Source organism: Cyphomyrmex costatus, unplaced genomic scaffold, assembly GCF_001594065.2.
Source record: "Cyphomyrmex costatus isolate MS0001 unplaced genomic scaffold, Ccosl1.0 scaffold97, whole genome shotgun sequence".
Classification (NCBI taxonomy): domain Eukaryota; kingdom Metazoa; phylum Arthropoda; class Insecta; order Hymenoptera; family Formicidae; genus Cyphomyrmex; species Cyphomyrmex costatus.
The window spans coordinates 2,099,657-2,112,217 of NW_017280561.1; the positions used below are offsets into that span (position 1 = coordinate 2,099,657).

The 12,561-nt window shown below is 35.5% G+C and overlaps 4 protein-coding genes across 4 annotated transcripts; 1 reads left to right on the plus strand and 3 right to left on the minus strand.

The window, feature by feature from the left end:
* Positions 1–893: 893 nt before the first annotated feature.
* Positions 894–4,166, minus strand: LOC108782093 (cactin, spliceosome C complex subunit). The gene is made up of 6 exons (XM_018550258.1): positions 4,065–4,166; positions 2,916–3,742; positions 2,465–2,641; positions 2,177–2,378; positions 1,591–2,089; positions 894–1,194 (listed from the first exon to the last, which is right to left on the minus strand). The coding sequence occupies exons 2-6, from the start codon at positions 3,607–3,609 to the stop codon at positions 1,006–1,008; spliced, it is 1,761 nt and encodes a 586-aa protein (XP_018405760.1). The 5' UTR covers positions 3,610–3,742; positions 4,065–4,166; the 3' UTR covers positions 894–1,005.
* A 391-nt stretch (positions 4,167–4,557) lies between these two features.
* On the plus strand, positions 4,558–6,631 carry Cks30A (Cyclin-dependent kinase subunit 30A). Its single transcript, XM_018550423.1, has 3 exons — positions 4,558–4,787; positions 5,896–6,023; positions 6,271–6,631. The coding sequence occupies exons 1-3, from the start codon at positions 4,732–4,734 to the stop codon at positions 6,336–6,338; spliced, it is 252 nt and encodes an 83-aa protein (XP_018405925.1). The 5' UTR covers positions 4,558–4,731; the 3' UTR covers positions 6,339–6,631.
* A 982-nt stretch (positions 6,632–7,613) lies between these two features.
* Vps25 (vacuolar protein sorting 25) lies at positions 7,614–8,872 on the minus strand. The gene is made up of 4 exons (XM_018550422.1): positions 8,790–8,872; positions 8,405–8,550; positions 7,816–8,034; positions 7,614–7,740 (listed from the first exon to the last, which is right to left on the minus strand). Exons 1-4 carry the CDS (start codon positions 8,837–8,839, stop codon positions 7,628–7,630), a joined length of 528 nt encoding a protein of 175 aa, XP_018405924.1. The 5' UTR covers positions 8,840–8,872; the 3' UTR covers positions 7,614–7,627.
* A 551-nt stretch (positions 8,873–9,423) lies between these two features.
* LOC108782054 (putative protein MSS51 homolog, mitochondrial) lies at positions 9,424–10,660 on the minus strand. Its single transcript, XM_018550205.1, has one exon. The coding sequence runs from the start codon at positions 10,627–10,629 to the stop codon at positions 9,424–9,426; it is 1,206 nt and encodes a 401-aa protein (XP_018405707.1). The 5' UTR covers positions 10,630–10,660.
* Positions 10,661–12,561: the final 1,901 nt, after the last annotated feature.

Genomic DNA, 12,561 nt, shown 5'->3' on the forward strand with positions numbered 1-12,561 from the left:
CCCCCCCCCCCCCCTAACGCTTTTACATTGATATAAGACGAAAACAATTAAAGAGTTAAAGTTCGGAACTTAAATTGCATCGTTTAGAAGTAAAACTTGAATCATTCTGTAAGTTGTCTTATCATTGACATCTCGAAGAACTTTCGTACCGGAAATTTCGCTTTACATTTTCTATGCAAACGATCATCGCTTTTCTTCGAACTTATGTACTTAAAGTTATGCGATTGACGTCATAATACATAGTATCTTTGCCCGCCCGATGGTATGTCTCGATGTCTATACAATTCGAACGAAATAGTACAGGAGAATCCGATTAATCATAATACTAATCGAATGACAACGCCGGAGGTAACTGCGTTACATCACCCGCACTCGCAATAAAAATGCGGGAACTTTCTTTTGTTTTAGAAATCGTACGTACAAATAACACGAATGCGCAAATAACGGCCGTGGTCGTCAATACGCAGTCCACGCGATCCACATTTATTTTTAATTGTGCGTGAGCACAGACGGAAGCGAAGTTCCCGACAACGCGCGGCCCCTTGCTATACCGAATTACGCGGCGTACTGCGAGCTCGGCTTCACCTTGCCATTAGCTCCGTACAGCTTTTACCTTTCTATATGTATAAGTGTACGGTCGACTGTGCGACAGTACACAGGTGGCAGAGGAAAAATCGATCCAACGACCGCCGTTTAAAACACTGACTATATCGCGCCCGGTGTGTGCTGCGTGTTCTCGTCATTACGCGGAAGTCGTTCGAAAGCGAACGAGCAAGCGATAAAAGTATGCGCAATTATGAACTGCGAGAACCGCACATTTTTTTGGTCATAACACAGCCACTATATATTATAGATCCCCTTTTTATTTCTTTTTTTTTGTTGTATAAATGATATTAAAAAAATATGTTTACACGATATATTGTACAAATAGAACGATATATATATATATACAAGTCTGTACAAGTGTTCTATAAAATTGTAGTTATATAACGATATATACATATGTTAACGACGGTATCTGTATCTCTTAAAGTGGAACCATAATTGGAAGATGTTGTTGTGAAACTGACATCTAAATCCACGCTTGTATGAGTATTCCCATTCTCGATTGACAATCTTGAATGCAATGTCCTCGTAAGGCGGGCCTGCGTGAAATCGCAGGATGGCGAAATCTTTATTGTCGGCGCAGGGTGTCTGAAAATTAAAATCATAATTATTTATAAAGAAAAAATTATGCATCAATGCTAATCTAAAGCCTAAAGGGGTACACATGATACATTTTCTCCTACTGAACTGTTTACGTTTCAGTGAAGTACTAAAATTGGATTACACAAAACGCAGAATTTTTAGTAATTTTTTATTAATTAAAATGCAAATCTAGAGGCAGGAAAAATGCATCGTGTGTTGTAGGCTAAAGGCCTGTTCCTTTTTGAAGAAAATTTTGAACTGGTGTATTCTGGTACAGTAAATTAAACAAATATAGTTTGTTTCACTCCAACTTATTGTACTAATATGTGTACAGTTCAGAACTTTATTCGAAAAAGAACAAGTCTCACAATAATATGTCTGAAGAAGACCCAGATTTCTTACAAGAAAGTATTCCGGCGTGGTATTTTTGTCGATGAGGTCCGGATAGAAAATGTTGAATTTATATCCTTGTACAATTTTCGGCGGCGGATTGTCCATGTCGTAGTGTGTCTGATTGTATTTATTCCACTCGAAGCCTGTGTGCACGCGGTTGAAGTAGCGCGGTTTACGTGGTCGATACTTGTCGGACCATAGATAGATTTGCGCTTCCAACGATGACTCGACGCTGAACTGCGCTTCGTCCGAGCCCATGCCTTTGCGCGCCTCCCGGTGCATGGCCTGCTCCTCTATCGTTAGAACGTTCTGAATTTTCCTGCCGGTGTTGAGGACTTGCTGCCTTGCGTACTCTAATCGCTGATTGTCTTCGTCTTCCTGTGTGATGAGAGTACCCGGTTCTAGCTGCGAGTAAGGTATATAAGTTGGTGAATAGCCGCCCGCTTCGTACTCGCGGAAGGATTCGGACAATAAATCGTTAGCGGCGCTTGTTTCTTCTTGATTATCACTGAAACATACAATATGATTACATATCTTACTGCTGCAAAGGAGAGATAAAAACTTCCTGAATCGGCGTAAGGAAGAGAATACTCACTCAGAATGATTATGTTCATCCTTTTCGATAGCTGCGCTAGAAGATGGTTCATCTTGCCTTACAATGGTCTCGCTCTCTTGTACTTGCGAGCCTTCAAACTCATTCTCCGTTCTAGCTACACCTTGCTCGGCGATGAGAACCTCTAATTTTTTACGCAAGTTCTCTTGGTGTCGATCTCTGAGCCGCGCCCTCGCCATATGGGCTACATATTTAATACGTAGTATAAATCGCATGTATTATTTATATAATTTTTGAGAATACATTTTTAAATTATTTATCATATCTTACCTTTTAACTGAGACAAAAGGCTTTCCCAATATCCGATATCGACACCTTCTGGCTTTCCTGTAATTTTTGCTTGAATCTGTAATTGCAAAGCTTCCAATTGAGTCGCAGTTTTACCCTTAAAAATAGCCGTGACATCTTTAGCGACCGACTCGTGGATTCCTTCTCTTCTACCAACAGCTAAAAAAAGATAAAGTATGATGCAAATAAGAATTATAACAGAAAGAAAAAATGTTAAGTAAAAATCTACTGAGAAAAATTCAATGCCTACAAATGAGTGAAAAAAAACCATATTCAGTGAGTCATATTAGTCTTAGTGTTTAATAACATTTTATAATTGAATTTAAACTGAAAATTTTGTATAATTTACACAAACATTTAGACATCTTATAGCAAATATGGTTTCTCCTTCGCTTATCTGTATTGAAATTGAAAAAAAAATCATTTCTCTTACCAACTTCGTATTCCGTTCGTTCCAATTTCCTGAGTTTGTACAACTCGTCCTCCACGATCACCGTTATATCATTCCAGTAATCTAAATTCTTGCCTCTTTCCAGTTCTTTGTAAACCTTTATGTCCTCTATAAGATCCTCCAAGTCTTTCACGTGTAAACCTCGTAAGTATGTATATGGTTCGTGCATCTCCACTGCATCAACCTCTTCCTCCGCGCTGATGTATTTCGCAAGAAGATCGATGGGTTTCGCACGACCATCCTGGATTCTAATGCGGGATCTCAGTCTGGCTTGTTCGAGGTGGAATTGATCTTCCTGCCGGGCCCATTGCTCTAACTGAGCAGCCTCCTTGCCTCTTTGCAACATTGTCATCTCTTCTTCCCTCTGCTGCCGTTCTAATTCTCTCTCTTGTCTCCTCTTCTTTACTTTCTCCAGCTCTCTCTTATTCTCCTCCTGTTTGTGTCTGTTACGAATCTCTAATTCTTCTCTGCCTACTCCAAGTAGGCCCTCCTTCCCCAACTTTTTTGACCAAACAAAAGTAGACAGGATATTGCCATCGCCAAATGGATTATCTGTATTTGTATAATGTAAGTAGTCGTTGTCCCAACCCATTCTCTCCTTACGTTTACGTTCTTTGGCTTCTTTCTTCTTCAAGCGACGCAGGCGCTTCTCTTCTGGCGTCTCTGTTGCCTTCATTAATTCCTTCTGTCGTTTACGATCCTCCAGCTGCTTGTGTCGTTGCTTCTGAAGTTTCTCCAACAACTTTGTGGAGTCTGAAGACGAGTCTGTAGATGAGCCATCGTTGGATTTGCTTGAATCTGACGACTCCCTAAATTAAAAATATATACCATATAAAACTTCAAAAAATCATCTATGTTCAGGAAATAGTTGAGTAAACGCTCACTGCTATTGATTCTTCTAGATTTAGCACAGATTTAAAGCTCTACTTCAATTACAGGCAACAATTACTAAATGCTTGCTCAAACGTTGTTTTTTGAATCATAAAGAGTTTTTCATTTAGTGACACAAGTCGATATAAATGTTCCATCTTTCTTGGCATTCAGTGAGTAACAAAAACAGCTACACTCACCGACTTGGCCATCAATTCGAAAGCATTTACAGTGTGTTCAAAATTTGAAGAAAAAACTTACCTCTTTCGGTAGCTCTTATGCTTGGAGGATTTCCACGACTCACGATGCGAGCGAGACTCGTTCCTCGATTTTTTATGCTTCTCGCTGGATCTCCTTGAACAATATTTCTCCATCACGAAACGAAGAGAAAGAAGCTTGATAAATTAATTAAGTCAATCACTAAATCCTGTGACACTTAACCTCACTTTTCTCCGCAGGGAGGAAGAACCGGAAGAACGTCACGAACGTTTCAGACGCGCGTCATCTCGCCCAATCCTTGTCGCGAACGGCGCAGCTGATTCAAACTACGCGAATCAACGGCAATGAATAAAATGTGAATCGAGCAAAAGAGGGAGGATCTATTCTCGTTTCGATTCATTTATACTTTTCCTGCAATTTATTTCTGTCGAGTTGCCAGCGTTTCTCAGCGACGACGCGAAAAATGAGGTGAAGTAGAACTACTAGAAAGTCCTACAGCGAGATTCTCTCTTGACTCGCTGCGTCCCGCGGCCTCCACTCCGCTCGCTCGGTCGGCACATCCGTTGGAACTTTTAAACTGGACAGCGTACGTACGCGTGCACGCGATCGCGGGAGGCTTTTCGGATAGCTTACCGTGTCCTTCGAGCGAATCCAGCGTTTTTGAATCGGAGTTGTTACCGCTGACGCCGTCGCGAAATTTGAGGACACGATGCCGCACAACATTTACTATTCCGACAAGTACTACGACGATAAATTCGAGTACAGGTAAGCAATCGTTGAAAGATCTATCTTTATTCAAAACGTGAAGCCTCCGGTCGTGTCAAACACGAGGTAATGGCGTCTTTTTTTCGCACAGATTCTACACCATTCTGCGTGGAACGTGGAATGCTGCGCGAAGTTTCTGCGTCCGATTCAATATCTATGTTTTTCTCTCTCTCTTATCACTCGCTTCTTTTTCCTTCCATTCGTCTCGCCGGCTTCGGTATCAAAGCGCTTAAAAATGGTTGATTCAGAAAGTTCGCCGAACTAGATTGCTCGTCTAAGACCGGTTTGTCGGTGTTTTATTTCGCGTTGGGAAGCTTATTCACCGTGGATCTATACAAATTTTTGCAGTATGCGCATTTTGCTGTACGAGATACGACTCGCGATGATTTTAACGCGAATTTCTCGGTAGGAGAACAGTCGAGAGACAATCAAATTTCTTTTCTGTCCAAGCTACGTTGCAAGGCTTAAATAATAAAATCCGACGACAAATATTGCAATTATAAAACTGCAACATATAAATTAAAAGATTATGCAAGAATTTTTATTTATATAATTATATCTGTATTTTTCTTTGAATGATATATAGAATTGAATGGAAATTCTAATTTTTAATTGAATAATTTTTTATTAACTTCTTTAAGTATTATTAACTCTTTGTCTGCAATCTGAGTTTTTTTTACTATGAGTAAAATTTTATTCTCAAATTTCTTTGAAATAAAGAAAGGCTTTCTCCAATTCTTCTTCCTGTAAATATTGTATTAAAAATTTTAATCATGTATAATAGAAATATTGAAAAATAATCTCTTTCACATTTTTTTAAAAGCTTAGAACAATAAAAAAAACATTTCAAAAGGAAGATTATTCTCCATTTTTTAACTAAGTATATGTACATTCTTTGATTAAACAAATTTCACAAGCCAAAGTATATCACTATTATCTAGAAAATGATCTTAACATCTAAACTTATTCAGCTAATAAATTTTTTTGTCAAAGTAAAAAAAATTACAAATAATTGTATGCACATTTCTTATTTTTTGCCTTTTCTTTATTTATTATTTTTTTTTCTTTTTATTTTTATTTTATTCTCTTTCCTTTAAACATTGTATAGGCATGTGGTTTTGCCGAAAGAAATGGTGAAGCTGGTGCCAAGAACTCATTTGCTGTCCGAACAAGAATGGAGAGCTATTGGAATCCAACAAAGTCAAGGATGGGTGCACTACATGATTCATGATCCCGGTACATATTCAATTTGACCTTAATATTTTCTCATATAGAACACAAAAACAATATAATATATTACATCAATATAATTTTTCACTTGATATAAATTAATACAACATATGTTGTACATAACAGTTACATTATTAAGTAGGAAATTATAACATTAATATAATATTTATGTTGATTTGTATTTTCTATGGGTTATGTATTGTTTAAATATCTCTAATTTTAAATATCTCTCTAATCAAATGAATTATTTCAGAACCACACATTTTGCTATTCAAGAGGAAAATAACAACACCTCTAGAACTGAGAGGGAAAGATAATTAAATGCAGTGAAGTTATATTGTCTTGTAAATAACAATTTAGATCATGTTCATATTTATAGTAGAACATATTTACAATAATATCTCACCACTTTCTTTCCTTCTCTCTCGGTCTCGCTAACAAAATCGATGCGCCATGTAACGTCAATTCGCTTTCTAAATGCTAAATTGAAAAAATCGCAAACTAATTTTCAAGAAAATAAAGCGACAAATTTTCAAGAAAATTCCACAGAATAGTATGTCCATGGTCATTTTATCTTTAATTACTTCGCGTTGCCATTCATAAAAAAATGTCAAGCAAGTATGCTGTATATATGTTTATAAAATATATTAGTTCTTAATTGCAGTTTAGCTTTTGTACTTTTTTTTTATATTAAAATTTGAGAATGAGAGATACATCGCAATATATGTATTTACTTTGAAACAAAATGAAATGTTCTAGTTTTTTGTTTCCAAAGACTGTAATTCCGAAGCGAAGTAATTCATAAGAACGATGTGATTACAGTGCCTTCTCGTAGGAACTTGTAGAATTCATTGACTTGCGTTATATTAGATTAGTGCATATTAAACATGAAGTTATCTAAGTTAAATATAAAAAAAGGCATGTGTGAATATTATAAAATAATAGATTGTCGTCATTATTGATATAGTTAATAATGATATCGTCACGTTATTTATATGCGTATATATTATTTCATTATTAAAGTTGATTATTTAATGCCACTATATTTAGATGCTTTATATAAAGCAGCCTTTGATGTGCACTAATCCAGTGTAATGCAAGTTATTGAACTAACCATTAGTATTTTTAATTAAATTAAGACGATTATAGAAGAATGATCTTCCTTTAAGTTCGGCACTTTAGACAAAAAAGTATTAATTTATACAAGGGAAGTGCAGACACATTATTTATGTTTATGTAATTTATTCCTTCTGATTTTAATATCTTGACTCCGGCACAGAAAATTACATTTATTTTCATCGCGATTTTTGCGCTTTCTCATTTCGAGTAAATTTATGTGCCGTATGCGATTACGTCTCTTAAAAGCCGCATAACTGGCTGTATTAATTTCATATTCGAAATCATCAAGCCTTCCCACATTGGTACTTCATATTAGTTTAGCATCCGAGCGATTTTGGTTTGCCTTTTTTTTTTGTAAGAAAAGAAAAATGTATTATTGTGTTAAATAAATGTTTGCATTTATGAGCAATGGTATAGTTTTTTTACATCACTTATTAATTAAATACAATTTACACATATTTATAATTTGTATGGCAAAAACTTTCCAAGCGTTAGAAAAATTTGACACCCTGATTATCGTCGAATGAGATTAGCTCTACTTTTCTTGCAACTTCTAATGTTTTCAGCGATCTGATTAACACTTCTGTATCCAGACCGTAAAATTCTAAAATAAGTAATATAATTATTAATGATTATTTCTAATAATACCGATAAACAAAAATTGATTTGTACAATGTACCTTGTTCAGTTGTGTCCTCCCCGTGTGTCAGTTCGTAAAATGTACATACTGAATCAGTGAAGCCACTCTCCTGTGCCCAATTATATATTATATCGCCCCATTCTTCTAAAGTGTGCCAATAAACCAACCATCTTTGCTTTGTCTTATCTAGTGGGGATGCATTTCCTGATTTTCCTAATTCTTCTAATATCACTAGCACAGCCTCAGACGGTAATTTTCCTGTTATCGCGTCATTAAGGAGCTTTCAATAGCAGAATAACTATTTTGATTAATTTACATTAATAATTTACATATTGGGAAACTACAGGATCTAATAATCCAGCAAAATCCCGTCAACTAACAGTAACGTAACTGTCAATTAATTTTTCTCATTAAACAATACAACTATTATGTTATACTACAGTTACATTATTGAATAATTAATTTTAAGTTATATATTGTTGGTGTTTGCTAGGAAGTTTGTAATAAATGACTAATAAATACTAACAATAAATGAATTGCTGAAAACATTAATGCATGACAGGGATAAGAATACATAAAGTACGAAATTGGTAGAATAATTATCATTCGATATGACAAATAAGGATACTGTTTATGCTGGTATTATTAAATAAAGGATTTGTGTGAATCTCGCGCACGTCTACGACCGCCTGCTTCGTGATACGATAGTATTCGAGCACCAGACTTTTCCAAGCTGCTATCTGCTTAGCTCTAGTATCTGCGTGAGGTTGAAGCCTGCAATAAATAGAATGTAGTCACGCGACAAGTGTTCGAATATTTTTCAAATACTGTATTATCATCGAATACTCTTTTTATCTAGAACCTACGCTCCTAACCTATGACATGCAAGATCTTATTAAATGACATTTTCCGAGACACATCTATTGAATTTTGTTAATCTTCAGCATATAAATGCTGTTATTAGTAATATTGATAATTTCGTTGCAATATGCGCTTCTCACAATGATACTTACGTAAAAAACGGCGGGAAACTGTATTGCCAGGGCCATTCGATCTCTGCCATTGTTTGGTTGTCAACTGCTGCAGACAGCTGTCAGACGCGCGATAACAAAGAGATCTTACAATTAAAAATGTCGAGGAAGAAATAATAATTTTCATTTCAAAAATACTCTATACACATTTATTACAAAAGTATATATTTTATTACAATTGATGAAAATCTTTATTACAAAATTTGTATAAAATAACCGCTATTATATCATATTTTATATTACTGCCTTCACATGTGTTCAGCTATATTTATAATCCATTAAAAAAATAACTCGACAATGCTATTGATTTGTAGTATACAGTAGTAGAAATGGTGTCTAGGATTTTTAGATTATAAATATAGATATATATTCTGAAAGTTTTGAGTCTGTATAAAATCACTGATAAAAATATATCAAAATAATATGCGTCCCTTACAGAAATACTGAAAACATAGTACTTTTAAAACTTAAAATAAATTATTTACTTTCTTTCAATATTAAGTATTAGATTTTTGTAAAGAATGTCAGCGATTGGAATTCAGTATGAGTCTTTCACCTGACAATTTCTTGAACACAGCTTTTAATTTGCATCAGTCACTTATATTATAAATATCAGTTATAAACAAAGACTCCTGTAGATAATTAAATAATGATTCTGATAAAACACTTGCTCAGGCCCAAGGACTCTGAATGGTCGTAAACTAGCAAATGGATTCTTCCCACTATAGAGACAATCTACTTTTCTATCCAGGATGGTGTTTATTCTGTCTATCTCTTCCTCTAATTCTTTTTGCATGTAACATGTTAAGATAAATGGACAATTTTGTTTCTCTAGCATCTGTATAGATGGTGTCCATGTTTCCTCACTGAAAATATTCTCAAAAATACCTGCATTAAATCCCACAACCAAGTCTGGTTTTATGAATAATGGGTTACGTACGTAGTCTTCATATAACACATCATGAAATTCCAATGAAAGTTTCTTTTTTCGCAATATACAGTTATCACAAATGCTTAATGAACTGGATTTACATTTTAGTTCTGGTCCTATCAGTATAACTACCAGTGACATTGTAGTCTTTATTAAATGCAGCAGGATTTCCCATGTTACTAAGGAAGTTTCTTCGGCATAACTTGCAGCTACAACATGAATGACTAGATCTTTGCGTTGTGGTACATAGTCTAATATTTGCATGGCATGGAACAACGTCAAAGGACGTGTGAGATATTGTGAGTGTTTGGCTGCTAAGATATTGTACGACATTTTCATCTCAGTCTGAATATTTCCATAAGCGTTTATAAAATCGTTCATGTTCTGAAATGTATCCGTATCAGAAATGTGTTGCAAGTAATGCAGATCCAGAGTACTGTTTTCCTCATTTATAAACAATAAATTCGAACGAAGGCACAGTTCCAGGGGGAAACAGGTCTCTTTGTGTATAATGCTATCTTTGTGTGCTTTACAGAAGCTGATAGATGCACAGTTCTGACAATCCTCCAATAATTGATCATCCTGTTCATGGCAGACTGCACATTCCCTTGGAAACTGGAACATTTCGTTCTCGTACACCTTTAGAGGACGTCCCAGCTTTAATGACACCAGCAGAATCAAGTTCAACTTCTTGTTATTCCACTCCTCCAAAGTTACATCACGGTCTTCCAGTGTGAAATCTCGCAGTACGTTCTGTATAGCTCTGCATAAAGCTTTATGCTCCGACCAGTGCTGCTTCTGATGCTGTCGATTACAGTAGGCAATCATTCTGCAGCCACCGCATTTTTTCAAACAGATGCCCTTGCCAAACCGTTTGCAAACATGACACATGGTCGCATAGAAGCATACATTGTAATTATCAATTATTTTATTTTTTGTTTCTAATTCCATATTACCAATCTTGTTGTATCACAATATCATATACAAGCTTCTCCTTGATGCGAAGTGATCTTCTTTCGTTTTGAATCTCTTGCCTCTGGACGGAGATAATTTAGTGTAATAAACCAAAATCCGTCTGTCGGGCTGTGTGGCTCCGCGACAAGACGGTGGCTTGCTAATGTGAACTACGAGTACAAGGCCTCGGTTCGAGTCTCGTGGCATCGAATCGGCTTTTTATTATTTCTTTCAAATTATGTATTTATCTTATTATTTATTTGGCTGGTGGTCTTCGGTATCGTGTCCTTCATCGGAGCCGTTATTACGATAGTCGTTTTAACAATTAAATGCTTGTAAATCGGATCCACCGAAAATAAACTCTTACAAAATGGGAAACGGTGAAGTCGCGTGTATATACACAGGGGTTTCACGTTTCCCTTCACAAATGCCAATTGGGGGGAAACGATTGAAGGAATTCTGTTCATAAGAACCAGTTCATCAATGCTGATTACTTCATTAAATTTGAGCGTTGCTAATTGCTGAACGGAAGACTTATTATTTTTAATTTCTTCTTTTACTTCCTCGTGAAATAGGCTTGGAGTCTGTTTTTCTAAAATTAAAAGGCCTCTTGAGATGACACGTGATCCGAATCGCTTACTGATTGGCTTGGTACATATTGTTTTCAGAAAAAGTTAGCTGTTACTTTGCAACTGTTGTAAAATTCTTGAATACGGTTGGTTCTTGCTTCTGATTCCTTATGGATCTAAATGTATAAACCAATCATAATGAAGAATTTTACAACAGTTGCAAAGCTGCTTTCTCTGCTGAACGCAGCCAATGCTGAAAATCTGTATTCTATAGCATTTCATCTATTCACGTTGTTTGAAATCTTTAAAAGTACTTAAAATGAAATAAATGGGCGCGTTTAAGTTGACAAAGCGCCTGCTCGCCAAGCAAATGAATATAATTGGTGGTTACTTAAAGATCCAACCAATCATATTTAAGCTTAGCAAGCATGCCAGCCGCTTTACCGTCTTGAACTCGCTTAAATGCTAATATCTATTCACGAGCGTTGAGAAAAAAAGCGAAGATATCGAGTGCAAAAAGTACAGCAACACGAACAGACCTCATGTCTATTAGACACCACAGTTATCGTTTAATTATCATCATTAGTAAACATTTTATCACTTAAATATTATTTAATACAAAGAGTTAAAGAAATATAATTAAATTTAAACTCCGATATTAAAATGTTTTAAAAGAGTTCCATAACTTTAGTTTATATTTTAATTTTGTATTTAGAATTTATATATTGTAAGCAGGTATAAGTTCCTGCCGTCGGATTGTGTGGCTACGCGGCGAGGATTGCTTGCTAATAAGGACGACTCGAGACTTTGGTTCAAATCCCAGCACCAGTGAAGCACCCAACTTTTTCTCGACCCAGCTTTTACAGCATATATTATTTATTTTCATAAAAAAACATACATTCTGTTCAATACAGAATTTACAAAATTTACAGAAAATTTACAGAATCACAGGAGAGTGGAGTGTCATAAAATGTGCACAAATATATACACACACACACACACACACACACACACACAACTCCACACAATACAAAAACTTTGCATTATATCCTAGCAATTTTTCTTACAATATACAGGGAGCTCCCTGATTAAACCGCTAAAGTTAAATCGTGGATTTAGGACCTAAAAACAAACAAAAATTTTTCTCTGAACGTATATGCTAGCAAACGCTTCGTTTAAGAGATATTTACTTTTGAAGTTACAGAACTGTAGGAGAATAAATAATTGAAATATCTTTAAATATACTCTGAAATATACTTTAAATCAAAAATACTCTGAAGCAAAAAATGTATGCAGGTAC